This window comes from Panthera leo, chromosome A3 (assembly GCF_018350215.1).
Source record: "Panthera leo isolate Ple1 chromosome A3, P.leo_Ple1_pat1.1, whole genome shotgun sequence".
NCBI classification, from domain to species: Eukaryota; Metazoa; Chordata; class Mammalia; order Carnivora; family Felidae; genus Panthera; species Panthera leo.
The window spans coordinates 5,419,137-5,433,048 of NC_056681.1; the positions used below are offsets into that span (position 1 = coordinate 5,419,137).

Consider the following 13,912-nt stretch of genomic DNA (forward strand, 5'->3'; position numbering starts at 1 on the left):
CTGACAGCTCGGAGCCTGGAACGTGCTTCCGATTCCGTGTCTCCCTCTCTCTCTCTGCCCCTCCCCCGCTCACAGTCTGTCTCTGCCTTTCTCAAAAATAAATAAGCATTAAAAAAAATTTAAGAAGTGCAGCCCTTTTGTGTGGAAGGAGAGAGATCGGTGAGGATTGTCTCCTCGCGAAAGTGGAGCGAGAGGCGGCCTGCCTCCCACCAGGACTGGAGGGCCTCCTTACAGTCCTGCCTCAGCCTGGTCCAGCCGTAGACCAGAAAGAAGGTCAAGTGCAAACCACAGTAACAAAACCATGTGTGAGATCAGACCACTGGCTGAAGGAAGGAACCCAGGAGAGATGGACCCCGGTACCTGCGGGAACTTAGGTGGGTATGTGACACAGAGTAGGTCAGGTCGTGGGGGTCGTAACTGCTGCCACCTGCCTTGCCCCCAGGTGCCCATGCTGGGCCTGTCAGGGTGAACTGGGCCTCATTCTGGAAGGTATTTGCAAACGTGTGTCCACTCCGGACTGCCCCTGGAGGGGAAGGGAGAGAAGCAGGAGAATAACATCCGCCCGCAGGCTGGGGAGCCTGGGACCTGTGATCTAGGTGAGCAGGTGATTCGAGTCCCAGAGGACAGAGGATAAGGGTCGGGTTCGGGGAGGGGAATCCCAATGTCAGCACGCGGGCCATGGACCATGAGAGTGCCCCTCTCGTCCCAGTGCCGCCCTCCCTCTGGGCTGTGGTTTCTTCTAATGAACCCAATCCCCTCTCTGCGTGCCACCCCAGGCCCAGAGGTGAGGTGCAGTCTGGCCAGCAGAGCTGGAAAGGGTCAAGTGACATTCCCAGAGCACCTGCTATATCCCCAGCCTCTCCCACTTAATCCTCCAACGGCCTCCCGAAGGAGGCCTCTCCTCAACCCCGCTTTATAAACGAGGAAACTGAGTCTCAGATGAAGTAATTAGATGCCACGAGTCAGGATTCACACACAGGACTGTCTGGCCCGGAGGCTTTTGGGTCTCTCGCGCTCGAATGAACTGACGCGCCGGCAGAAGGCGGACTCAGGGAGAGCCACCGCCTGGGCAGCAGCCCTCAGCACACTCTTGCCGGGAGTGGGTGACTCATTTTTGAATCACAAAAACAAATAGAGCGTAAGATGTTTGTCTGGGCCGAGCAGAGCCCTTTTGGGGGTGGGGAGACGCGCTGTGCAGGGTGATGGCTCTTGGGGACATAAAGCAAGGGTCCTGGCCCCGCTGCTTTGTCATCGCTACGTCCCGACACGCGGTGAGTAATAACCACCTCACGCAGCACGGCTTGCCTTCCAAACAGCTGGTGGGGAAAAGCGAATACAGGGCAGTATTTTCTTGTCCCTGGGGCAGAATTGGCCTACAGACACTCCTAGAACGTGGCACCTGGCTGCTCCTCCGTGAGGCTCGGCCGCCAGGGAGGGTCTCACCTGGGCGCGGGTGCGGCCCCCCTCCTGCCCACCCCCTGCCCCTCGCCCACTCCCCGTCCGTTCTCCCTCAGCTGCCAGCTGACTGGCTCAAGACGCTGGCTAACTCGTGCCGCTCCTGGCTTACATCCTCCCTTTGTTCATCGTTTGGGAACGAGTTCCCTGCCTGATCTGCAAGGCCTTGCACATAAATTTGCCAGAGAAAATTCAAGATACCCAGTTCGACTGGAATCTCAGATAAACAACAAATCAAAAAAAAAAATTTTTTTTTAGTATAAGTCTATCCGATACAGCATTTGGGATATACTTATGCCACAAAATTTATTCGGCGCTCACCTAAAATTCGAATTGAACCGCGCATCCTGTATTTTTATTTGCTAACTCGGGCAACTCGATGGCACACCTCTGTAGCGTCACCTTCCTTGCCCATCTCCCCACGGTGTTCTCCCACCCCACCCCATGTCTGTTCTGGAACTTACCATGCCCCACCCACCACAGGGCCTGTGCCTCACCCTTGTTAAATTCCACTCATCCTCCAGACCTCAGCTGAAATGTCACTTCCCCGGGAACTCCCACCAGCCTCCTTGAGCAAATCAAGTCCCTGCCTTATGCACACACAACACCATGCCCCCCCTCCACCCCCTAGGACATCTGCGGCTTTACCCCCGGGTGCGATGGCGAGGCTCACATCCAGGCCTCCGGCCAGACGCCCCCTCTGTGAAGGCAGGACCTGTGTGCCTTGTTTGCTGCTGTGGCCCCGGCACCCAGCGCAGCGACGGGCACAGTGGACGCTCAGTAAACAAGTGTCCGGGAAACAAACCAGGCAGTCTCAGAAGCAGGACAGCAGTGCTGTGGGAGCCCGCCCGGGGCCAGGGCCCGATTCTGCAGCGCCTTGCATGGGCTGCACAGCTTCTCCCTGCGTCGTGTTTTCCCTGGCAGTGGCTTCGAAGCGGAGCCTACTGAGCAGAACTGGTTTGGGGACGTCAAGTGCTAGGATTCTGAATAACACAGCCCTGCATCGGTTTTTAGAGTTTCATTTTCCTGGCAGGAAATAAGAAGAGGCCTTTCCCAGAGCCAACTGCTTGGAGGAATTAATGGGGCTGAAACGCTGGCCAGCACCAGCTTGGACTTCTTCTTCCAGGGGCACCAGAGATGCTTGGGAAGACAGTGATGGGACCAAGCTCGGACCCAGCACTGTGGAAATGCACGCCTTTCCCCTTTCATGCAGTAGTCCCACGGCACCAGGCTCCGAAGATGGGAAAACTAAGCTGAGGGGGGCCACCTGCCCAAGGACACGTAGCTAGTGAGGAAGAGAACCAGCTGGAACCCAGTGCTGAAAAAGTTCTCCTCTCTTCCCCTTCTCCCGCCAAGAACCAGCTAGGAGATAAAAGGACACTCGAAGGGCCCTGGGAGGCAAGCAGAGGCCTTCCACGTCTGGTAACGACCGAATGATTCCCTTCCCGAGCACGATGATAAAACCTGAGCGTGATGCCGAAAGCAAACACCTGGAGGTTCTGGACAGTGAACAGAAGCGGATCTTCAGGGGAGGAGGGGGCTGGGCAGAGCAAGTTCTTGTCTTCGCAGCTTCCGGCCTGAGGCTCAGTGCGGTTGGCAGAGTGCAGGACACGAGACGAGAGGGACGCCAGGGGGACTCGGTCTTTCTGGCCCAGGGAAGCAGAAGACAGAGGCTGGTGAACCGTGGCTGCTGGAGACAGCAGGGGGTCCCGGACGGGAAAGATTCAGAGAGGAGATCCCCAAATTCTGTCCATCCACATCTCTGGTGGACCCCTGACCACACCCGGAACAGACTCACGGCAGCCCAGGTGAGACAAAGACGTGAACTGATACAGCAGCTGCCTTCCTAGAAACAAGAGCCGAAGTTCAAATTCAGTCCCGTCACTGCCCGCTCGAACACAAGAAACAGCACTCATCAGAGAAAAATAACAAAATCCCAGAATCTTCACGATTCAGCGCTCGTTACATCAGGGCGTATTCGTTTGCTATTGCTGATGTAACAAATTTCCACAAACTTACTTGCTTAAAAACCACAGGCACTATCCCATAATTCCACAAGTCAGAAGGCAAAAAGGTGGGGGAGTAGAGCTGGCTCCTTCTGGAGGCCCCCTTTTGTGGATTCTAGAGGTTCACGGCCCCTCCAGGCATCACTCGGAATTCTGCCTCCATTGCCACATCTCCCTATTGTAAAGACCCTTGTCATTACACTGTGGGACACGAGGATAATCCAGGATAACCTCCCCATCTCAAAACCCTGGGTCACATCTGCAAAGGCTACTCGTGACACAAGGTAACATACACACAGGTTCTGAGAAGGAGGATGAAGGGACATTATTCTATCCATCACGCCGGAATATAACACCCAAATTACCCAACATATAAAAAAAGTAAGAAATGGAAGAAATTCTCGAGAGGAAATGAAGTCAACCAAGATGCATCCCAAGATGAACCAGCAATTGGAACCAGAACACAAGGCTCTGACAGCAGCTGTAAAAATGGCTCTCGTCAAGTTGTAAGTGCTCACGATTAATGAAAAGATAGAAAGTCTCTGCTGAGAATCAGGAACAATATAAAAAAAGGGGCAAATGGGAATTCCAGAACTGAAAATTATGATATCTGAACTGAAAAATTCAAGGGCTAGACTTTTAACAGTCAAATGGAGAAGTCTGAGGAAAGAGTCAATGAACTTAAGATAGAGCGATAGAAATTATCCAATGTGGAGACAACAGGGATTTAAGGATAAATGAATAGAGCCTCAGGAACCCACTTAAATGATGTTAAAGAGTCCTGCATACGGGTAAATGGAATCCTAGAAGGAGAGGAGAAAGAGAATGGGGCATAAATAATATTGGGGGCAACAAGGGTCAAAATGTTTCCAAATTTGGTGAAAAACAGAAATGTACTAGGGCACCTGGGTGACTCAGTCAGTTAAGCGTCCAACCTCATTCAGCTCAGGTCAGGATCTTGTGGTTTGTGAGTTCGAGCCCCAGGCAGGGCTCTGTGCTGACAACTCAGAGCCTGGAGCCTGCTTTGGATTCTCTCTCTCCGTCTCTCTCTCTCTCTCTCTCTCTCTCTCTCTCTCTCTCTCTCTCAATCTCTCTCTAAAAAATGAATAAACATTTTTTAAAAATTAAAAAAAAAAAGAAAACCAGAAATGTACTGATACAGGATGCTCAATGAACACCAAGCAAAATCAAAGAATCCCAGAGCAAAGCACATGCAGTGGAACTCTTGAAAGCCAGTGTACACACTGCTGCCTAAAAGCCACATGAACGCTTAGCACATTGCGCACACGGGGACGATGACCCAGTTAAAGGCTGACTTCATATTAGAAATCACGGAGGCCAGAAGGTGTGGAACAACATCTTTCCAGCGGTGAAAGTTTAAAGGAAAACCCTGTCAACCAAGAGTTATATACCCAGTGAAAATTCCTTCGAGGAGGAGGGCAAAGATGTTCTCAGATAAAAGAAAACAAAGGGCATTTGCTAACGTCTGGTCTTCACTACATGAAATGCTGAAGGGAGTTCTTCATCCTGAAGGGAATGATGCCAATGGAAACTCAGATCCTCAGAAGGCAGCAATGTTACATATATCGGTACCTGCGGGAATTATCTTCTTTTTTCCTCTTAAAAACCATAGAACCACTTAAAGGAAGAAATATAACATCGTCTTGTGGGGTTTAAGATGTGTATACATGAAAAATAACATAACATGTGCATATATGGAATATAAACTATAACATAAAGGACACACAAATATGAACTTACACAATTGTAAGCTATCTACACTTTACACAAAGTTGTACAATATTAACTGTGACTAGAGTATGAAAAGTTAAGGACGTATATTCCAATCTGTACAAAAACCATTGAAAAATAATGCAGGGGTGCCTGAGTGGCTCGGTCGGTTAAGCATCCAACTTTGGCTCAGGTCATGATCTCATGGTTCCATGAGTTCGAGCCCTGCATTGGGCTCTGTGCTGACAGCTCAGAGCCTGAGACTAAGATTCTGTCTCCCTCTCTCTCTCTCTCTGCCCCTCCCCCGTTCACACTCTGTTTCTCTCTCAAAAATAAATAAACATATACAATTTTTTCAAAAAATAATGCAAAGAAGTATAGCTTTAAAAATCAACAGAAAAAAATAAAATAAAAATCAACAGGAAAATGAAAACAGAATTCTAAACAAAACTTCAGATAATCCAGGGATGCCTGACTAGTTCAGTCAGGGGAGCTTGTGACTCTTGATCTCAGGGTCATGAGTTTAAGCCCTGCATGGGATGGAGAGATTACTTAAATAAATAAAACTTAAAAAAAAAAAAAAAGCCTTCAAATAATCCAACCACTGAAGAATAAGAAGGAAGCGGCAAAGAGACAATAACAAAAAACCAAACCAGAGGAGGCAAACAGAATAGAAAAATGACAAAATGTCTGAACCCAAATCTAACTCTATCAGTACTTACACTAAATATTAATGTGATAAGCACTCAAATTAAAGGACAGAGACCATCAGAATGGATTGGGGGGGAAAAAGATAAAACTATATGCTGTCCTCAAGAGACACAATAAGCCATTGATGACTGATAGTTAATGGATACCAGAAACATGTAACACGCAAACAGTGAGCCTAAGAATGTGACCATGTTAATATCAGATAAAATGGGCTCTGAGGGGCACCTGGGTGGCTCAGTTGGTTAAGCATCCGACTCTTGATTTTGGCTCAGGTCATGATCTCGTGGTTGGTAAGACCAAGCCCTGCATCAGGTTCAGGTTCTGTGCTGACAATGTGGAGCCTGCTTGGGATTCTCTGTCTCTCTCTCTCTCTCCCAATCTCTCCCTGCCACTCCCCCACTCACGCTCTCTCTTTCTCTCGAAATAAATAAATAAACTTTAAAAGAAAAGAGAGAGAGAAAAAAATAGGCTCTCAGATGGAAAGTATTATCAGAGCTAAATGTTTCGCGATAACTGATTTCATTTCTTGTGCACCTATTATGTGCCAGGACCCATGACACCGAACTCTTTACCATAACAAACCTGCGAGGGAGGCAGGTACTATTATTTTTATCCCTCTTTTTTTAGTTGAGAAAACTTGTTCTCGAAAAGATTAAGGGACTTGCCTCAGGTGACACAACTAAGCCCAAATTGTTGGACCAGGACCTTAATTCTCAGCTGCCCTGCCCAGTCTGCCGTGTGGAGCTAGTGAGCGACTGCCTGAGCACACAATTTGGCCAAAAGAGAATTACTGCCCCCCTCCTTACAATAACCCGCTGCCTCCCAGTCCCCCCATCTCGGAAACGGCCCCCGCGTCCCCCTAGCTGCGTGGCTCAGACCTTAACCCTCTCATGTGGCACCTGTGAGCCATCAGCAAGTCCTACTGGCTGCGTCCCCAAATTATGGTCTAAACCTGATCACTTCTCACCACCTCCACCGCAGCCACCACAGGCCAGGCCGCCCTCGCCTCTCTCCTGCCTCAGACAAACCGGAATCCCTGACCTCCAGCCGGGCGTCCTCCACCTAGCAGCCAGCTGACCTTGAAGAAGCATGAACCGATCCCTGCCGCCCCCACCAACCTCCACTAAAAACACTTTAATGGCTGTTCATCACGCCGGACGAGATCCTGTCCTCCGACCCTGTCCGACCCCTCTCCGCACCCCCACTTCCCCATCCTCCACTAATTCACTCTCTCCAACCACAAGCTTGCTCCTGTCTCAGGACCTTTGCACAGACTTTGTCTTCTGCTTAGATCGCTTTCCGCACCCCCCGCACCCTTGATCTTCCCACAAGCAGTTCCTCTCCTCACTGAGGCCTTAACTCAAATGTCACCTCCTCAGAGGGGCTCTCCCTGGCCTCCCTGACTGAGGTATCCTTTCCATCCCACGATCACATAAACCCTTTTTAAAAACTTTTGTCATAGTCCCTCAGTACCTAAAATGGCTTCTGTCCTCGTGCGACCTTCACAGTGAACAAGCACGGCTCAAGATGGACTCACAGACTGTGTTCTTTTTGTCACCGATGGTCTGCTGAAATTTATTCAGTGGGGCCACTTTTCACCCTGGGTGAAAACTTGGGACGGACCCCGCGGCTTTCTGGCCATCTTACGTGACCAGATACAAGGTCCTCCCGCCTATGATTCAAATGCCTCGACCCACGTAATAGTCAGAAGTTTGGCTTTGGTTTCCCGTGAGGCCTCACCCCTTCCCTTGTGCCAGGTTTGCTGCAGAAGGGGCGTGTGCACAGTCGAAGCGGGTCTTCCCCGCCTGGCTCTTTCCTGCCTGTGACTGTATCTCCTCCCACACCTTCCCACCTGGCTCTGACCCCCCAGGGTAGGGACACAGAGAGAAGAGCAAACAGCCCTCATTAGCCTGGCACCCCAGCCCCACTGCCCCCTTGGAGGCACAGATTCAGCCCGATTCTGTCTGGTGGCACTTTGGGGTCACCCCTTGGAGGCACAGATTCAGCCCGATTCTGCCTGGTGGCACTTTGGGGTCACCCCTTGGAGGCACAGATTCAGCCCGATTCTGCCTGGTGGCACTTTGGGGTCACCCCTTGGAGGCACAGATTCAGCCCGACTCTGCCTGGTGGCACTTTGGGGTCACCCATGTCCACCTGCCAGGGGCCTAACCTGCAGTTCTTCTGCAGAAGGTCCGTGGGCCTTCATTCTAACCAGGAAAGCCCAGGACACCCCTAGCTTCTTTCTTGTGAAGCCTGTGCTCTGACCTCCGCCCCAGGTGGCCTTTGGTTCGGGGCATGAAGCGGCCCACCCTGGCTCTCGTGTGTGTGGGTCACTGTCCAGGCCCCGGGACAAGCTCAGAAGCACCACTTACACTCCAGCCTCCCGCGGATCAGGCGGGGCTGGCCCTCCCCTGCGACCGACCCTTCACTACCCGCTGGGCTCCTCTGCCCTGCCCGCTGCCCCCACTCTCCACCGAGTTGCTCCCGGGAGCGCTTTCCTAACAAATCCCACCACGTGTACCTTCGCCCCTGGGCCACGGCAAGCAAGGTGAAACTGAAAGTCTAGAACATCACTCTCCAACGCGGTAGCCCCTTGCCCCCTGCAGCCGTGCACATTTACATGTAGATTACTCAATGTTAGGTAAAACGGAAAACTCAGACCCCCAGTAGCCCTGTTGCGGGCACTCCGTAGCCTTTCGTGGTGGTAGCTGCGGTCAGAGAAGAAAGAGCATTTTCATTATCAGAAGGTTCCATGGGGCGGTGTTCGCCCAGCGCTCAGGAAAGGCGGCAGGCCTGGGGGCTGGGGGCGGCGGTCACCGGCCTCTACGGAGGGCGGATGAAGGCACAGGACAGCCCGGCTTCTGCACGCACGCGGCCATGCTCCCTCCGGCCCCATCCAGAGAGCAGAGGGCGTTCCAGAAGATCGGTCCAGCCACAGCGAGCCTGCCTCTGCGTGTCAGCTTGGAACCCCTGCCTTCCGGCCAGACGAAAAGGATCACGGGCGATAAATGCAAACCCAGAAGGAAAGATGTATAAGCTCCCCCGCTGGCCTGTCAGTCACACTATTGACACACATGTGGTTTGGGAAGGCGGCCTCTTTCTCATTCCCGAGAGCTGACTGCGCCCGCGTCCTCGTGCTGAGAGCGGCCACTCTCCCCGCCGGCCCGAGTCTGCGTCGGCAGGTGCCATCAGCGGGCACGGGGCCGCGGCCTCAGGATGAGGGAGGGCGTGCTGGGGTCTCCGCGGTCACCAGGCTGTTTCCGGGGCAGCAGGTGGGAGCTCACAGGGGGCCAGGATGGGAGGCGACCACTCAGCGTCTGCGGGTAACCGGCGTGTCTCGGAGACTCAGATGCTTCCTGTCTGGCAGGCGGTTCTCGCAAGCCCCGCCTCAGCAAACCCCCGGCGCGGGCACTGGATGAGACGGCACAGGCGAGACAGCCGCCCCCCTGGCACAGCGTAAGCCCTTCACGGATGGTAGCTGCCACCCACGCTGCTCCATAAAAGCGTGGTTCACGTGCGGCCACCTGCCCCCCCCCCGAGAGGCCCCCGAAGTCCAGAACACAACAATGCTACTTTAAACGCACAGATTCAGATCTTCTAGAACATTCCCCCGAAACAGACACCTTCCCCGTGGAGGAAGCGATGTTGGGGAGAGGACAGGCGCTGGGCATCACACCGCCCAGTGACGCTGGGTGGCCCTTTCACCTGTGTCCCAGTCCCTTCGGTGACCGTGACGATGCCCCCTCAGGGCAGGGTGGGAGGGTCAGTGTGCAAACCACCGGGCCTGGGGTGGTGCTTGCTTACAGAATTTCCCCAGAACTTTCCTGCAAGAAAAGTTACAGAGTACGGGAGAGCTGGCCTCTTGGCACACTTGCCCAAGAGAGTCCCCAAGAGGAGCCCCACGGGAGGGGGCTTGGAATCTGCTCTCTAACCGAATCTGCAGCAGAAAACCCCTCGGGCCGGAGACAGTCCTGGCCTCGCGTGGGTGTGTGGGCACCGGGCGGGTGCAGGTCGGTCACGCAGACGCCTCCATGGAAGGATCCGAGGAGAAGCGTCCGTCCGTGGCGGCTAAACAAACGTCACCGACTCATCCCGCCGACACGCAGAGCTGCCCTGCTCTCCTCCGGCCAGGCTGGCCTTGGCGGCTTGCTCCCAGCATGGGGAAAGGCCACAGTCTCTGGGGCATCTCCTTGTTCTTTCTCTTGGATCCCTCAGGCTCGGATCAGATGCCGCCACGTCTCCAACGGTCCTGGGGTGAGGTCCTCACGACGCGGAACTGAGGCCCCATGCTTCCCTCTGTTGTGTGAGCCCCTTTGACCTTCCAGCCCGGACAAGCCTTCAGATGGTGCAGCCCCGGGCCACGTCCCGACTGCAGCCTCACGGGGGACCCCCCCCCCACCCAAACTGTGAGACGGTAAACGTCTGTGGTTTCGAGCCACTGAGCTTGGGGGACCTTTGTCGTTGGACAGCATTAGATAACTAATACAGGCCTTCAGCCGGTTGAACGAGTGCATGTTGGTTTTGTTCTTACCTGTTTTTTTTTTTCATGTTTATTTATTTTTGAGAGAGATCGAGCAGGTGAGGGGCAGAGAGAGAAGGAGACAGAGGGTCCAAAGCAGGCTCCACGGTGAAGCGGAGAGCCTGATGCGGGGCTCGAACTCACGAACCATGAGCCGGTGGCCTGAGCCAAAGTCGGACGCTCAACCGACTGAGCCAGCCGGGCGCCCCGAGTTCTTACATGTTCATGAGACATTTAACCTGAAGAGTCGTGTGGTGCACGTTACTGGCTGCCTACAAGTTACCCCTGCCCTTTTCCTCTTTCCCGACTGAATCTTAATTTTGTTCAGGTATCGACCATTCCCAGGCACCTCTGTTCTTGGGGAAAGCTGACCCAGCCATTGGCCTGGCTAAGCCAGTCGCAGTCATCGCATCTCCCTCGCCAGGAACTGGTCCCCTGGCAGCATCCTGTGTATGAAGGGAGCCTGAGAACGAAGCCAACACGTGGGGGAGGGCAAAGCCAAGAGCCTTGCAGCATAATGGAAGCAGAGCCTTGATCGCAACATGCCTGAAGCCCTCCCTCTGGGCTTCCCATTACGTCAGATACCAAGTCTCTTTTTTGAGTGAAGTCGTGTTTAGGGTTGGTACTTCCGTGCATGCCGCTAAATGATCTCTTCCCTTCGTTTAACAAAGGTTCATTAAGCAACCCCCTGTGCCAAGACGCCACGATATTCATCACTGAAGAAGACAGACTCGGGGCCTGACCTCAAAGACCTACAGTCCAGGGGGCCCTCGATGACCCTCAACCTTTTCCCATATAACGGAGGGTGAGAGACCAAAGCCATTCCACTGACCTTGACCACAGCCAAGACCAAAGTTCATGGCTGTGGAGGTGACCTAAGACCAGAAACACCCTGAGTCCTCCAATACCTGTGTTGGCGTTGGGGACACAGGTGCAGGTCAGCCCCCGAGAGCCCCGAAGGAGAGGCTCGCAAGAGGCCTCCGGTCCTCGCGTCTCTGAGCACAAGCTTCGAGCCAGACGGTCCCGGGCCCACCTTCCGCCACCGGCATGAGACCCTGAGGAGACAGCCTAACCCCGCCCGCCGAGCCTCGGTCTTGCCATCTGTGAGCTGGGGCGGATATCGGGCTCTACCCGGAGCGACGTCACGTGATTTACGTAACCACAACCTAGCGGCAAGGGAAGCTACGGGAAAGGGAGGATCTGGTCTGCAGAGCTTGAAGGGAGACGTGGAACCCGCCGAGATTTACACCTTGGGGGGCTCTCGCCCGTAACAGAAGGGCTCAGGCTCTGGCCCGTCCCGGGAATGCGCCCGAGAGAATGGCACGCGGATGCACCGAGAGCCGCGCACGGGGTCCTCGCGGGGGCACCACGGGGAGCCGCTGGGCACAGCCCACGTGCCCGTCGACGGCCGGAGGGGCCAACACACTGCCGTCTGCTCGTGCCGTGAACCGCCGCGGCGGGCGCAGAGCTTCTGGGCCTGGGCCGGATCCTTCTGTGCCGGGGGCGTCCTGGGCACCACCGGGGGCTGGCAGCATCCCGGCCTCTCCCCCGCTGGATCCCAGTTGTGCCGATCCGAAATGCCTCTGGGTGTTGCCCCACGACCCCTGGGGAGGGATCCCCCGTGGCTGAGAACCATGGAGAGAAGGCGGGAGGGCGGGAGGGAGGTGGGGCAGGGGGAGCAAGGCCCCATGCAGACGCAGGGATCAGTCCCCAAAACGCGCGGGAGAAAAGCGAGACACAGAAAAGGACCCAGAGAGCGTGTGGCTCCGTGCGTATGCGGTTCAAGAACAGGCAGAAACTGACCGATGGGGACTCGGTCGGAACTGTGGTTACCTGGGGAGGGGTCCCTGCCTGGGAATGGGCGTGAGGGTCCTCTGGGGTCCGGGAGAAGCTTCCATGCTGGACACACACGTAAAACTTCATCAAGCTGTACAAACAGAATTAATTAAGTTTACTCGGGGTTTGTCAGACCTCAATTAAAAAGTACTTACAGAAGGGAGGCGGCCGCCCCAGCCATCTGTCTCCCGGGGTCGCCTCTTCATCCCGGAGCCCGCCCTCTGTCAGATACCCGGCCATCCCCACCTGACAACGCTCCCGTCTCCTCCTCCTGTCCCCCCACCCGCCTCTCCTCTCGGGGCAGCAGCCCCCGACCCACACCCACACCCACACCCACACCCACACCCACACCCCGCAGCCCAGGGCTCCCACCTGAGGGCAGAGAACGTAGGGATGTGCGTGGACGTCTCCACACCCATCCCCAGGGCGCCAAATAGCCCGTGGCCCGTCTACGCAACAGAATGGCACGCAAGGGGCAGGGGCCGGGAGGCCGCTGTGCGGTGACGAGGCGGGGTCGTCCGAGGTGCGGGCCTCAGGGAGGGCGGGAGAGGGCAGAGCAGCGGGTGCAGCTTGTGCCGCCCCGGACGTGCAAAGAAAAGAGGCTGGGGATCCAGCCCATGCCTCTGCGTGTAGACAGTCTCCACCGGGACGCGCGAGGGGGAGCAGCGGGAGAGGGGCTGGGGACACGGTGGGGAGGACAAGGCGCTTCAGGAGCACTTTCCATCCCTGTGCACACCTTTTCTCTCCCGTGTGTCTGTGTCGTAGGCTCAAGGAAAACATCTATAAAAATTAAACGTGAGAGAATAATTAGATGAGCACAGCTGTGGAAAGATGCCAAGACATTGTTTCCAAGCTCCCGTTTTGCTTAACGCGCAATCCCCTTGAGAGACAAAACAGAATGATAAACACACAGCCACCCTCCTGCAGGTCCCGGAAGGACACACGCCGAACTGTGGGGAAGTTTTTTTTACCGGCAACCCCCCGCCCCCCACCAGGCTTCTGAATTTTTTTAAAAAAAATTTTTATAAGGAGAATCTTTGCAAAACGCTTGGGGGTAAGAAAACATATCAAACAAGAGGCATCATCGTCCGGCGTGATGTGTGCGAAGGGGGAGCCTGGGGCGGCACGAAGCTAGAAGCGGGCAGCTGAAGTTGCTGGCAGTCAGGGAAGGCTTCCTGGAGAAGGAGGCATCTGAGCTCTCAGAGGATGTCTCCCCTTGCGTCACGGAGGAGGGCCCTAGAGGGGACCTCTCTGCTTAGTGTCACCTGCTTCTCTGCCCACCCGGCCGCACCCGCCTCTCCTTCCGCCGTCAACACCACTGACAACCGCCGGGCCGGGATGAACTGAAGGAGCCATTTGCCTGCATCGGACTCTGGCCTTACTTTCCCCTCTTTTCCCTGCTCTGGGCATCTGCTTCCTTCGTGACAATAAATTCAGACGAATCCATAATCACTACTTTGTGCCAAGGGCTGCTGGCACGTGTTATTCACCTGAACTTACTACTAAGGTCAACGTTCCAGCTCTACAGACAAGGAAATGGAGGCACAGAGAGGTTAAGTGACTTGTCCAAGGCCACACAGCCGGAAAGCGGCACGGCCGGGATCTTGAACCCGCACAGACCCTTACCCTCCCGCCGGGCTGTCCTTCCGTGTGC

The 13,912-nt window shown here is 54.7% G+C and overlaps 1 protein-coding gene across 2 annotated transcripts; it reads right to left on the bottom strand.

Moving 5' to 3' along the window:
• Positions 1-1,947: 1,947 nt before the first annotated feature.
• On the bottom strand, positions 1,948-13,039 carry LOC122214860. 2 transcript variants are annotated; one of them, XM_042930101.1, is made up of 4 exons: positions 12,631-12,700; positions 12,256-12,349; positions 3,254-3,301; positions 1,948-3,101 (listed from the first exon to the last, which is right to left on the bottom strand). In XM_042930101.1, exons 1-4 carry the CDS (start codon positions 12,675-12,677, stop codon positions 2,661-2,663), a joined length of 630 nt encoding a protein of 209 aa, XP_042786035.1. In that variant the 5' UTR covers positions 12,678-12,700; the 3' UTR covers positions 1,948-2,660. The 2 variants fall into 2 exon arrangements, 1 of the variants encoding a protein (XP_042786035.1); XR_006200107.1 differs by lacking the exons at positions 1,948-3,101; positions 3,254-3,301; positions 12,631-12,700 and adding an exon at positions 12,995-13,039 and having other exon boundaries at positions 12,272-12,349.
• Between the last annotated feature and the right edge of the window lie 873 nt (positions 13,040-13,912).

Excerpts from the sequence above, each read along its gene's own strand:
- LOC122214860 (XM_042930101.1), bottom strand. The coding sequence starts at position 12,677 with ATGGGTGTGGAGACGTCCACGCACATCCCTACGTTCTCTGCCCTCAG. Across the intron at positions 12,350-12,630 it reads CCTACGTTCTCTGCCCTCAG|CTTGATGAAGTTTTACGTGT; the intron begins GTGGGAGCCCTG and ends CTGTTTGTACAG. Across the intron at positions 3,302-12,255 it reads AGGCAGGGACCCCTCCCCAG|GAAGGCAGCTGCTGTATCAG; the intron begins GTAACCACAGTT and ends TCTTGTTTCTAG.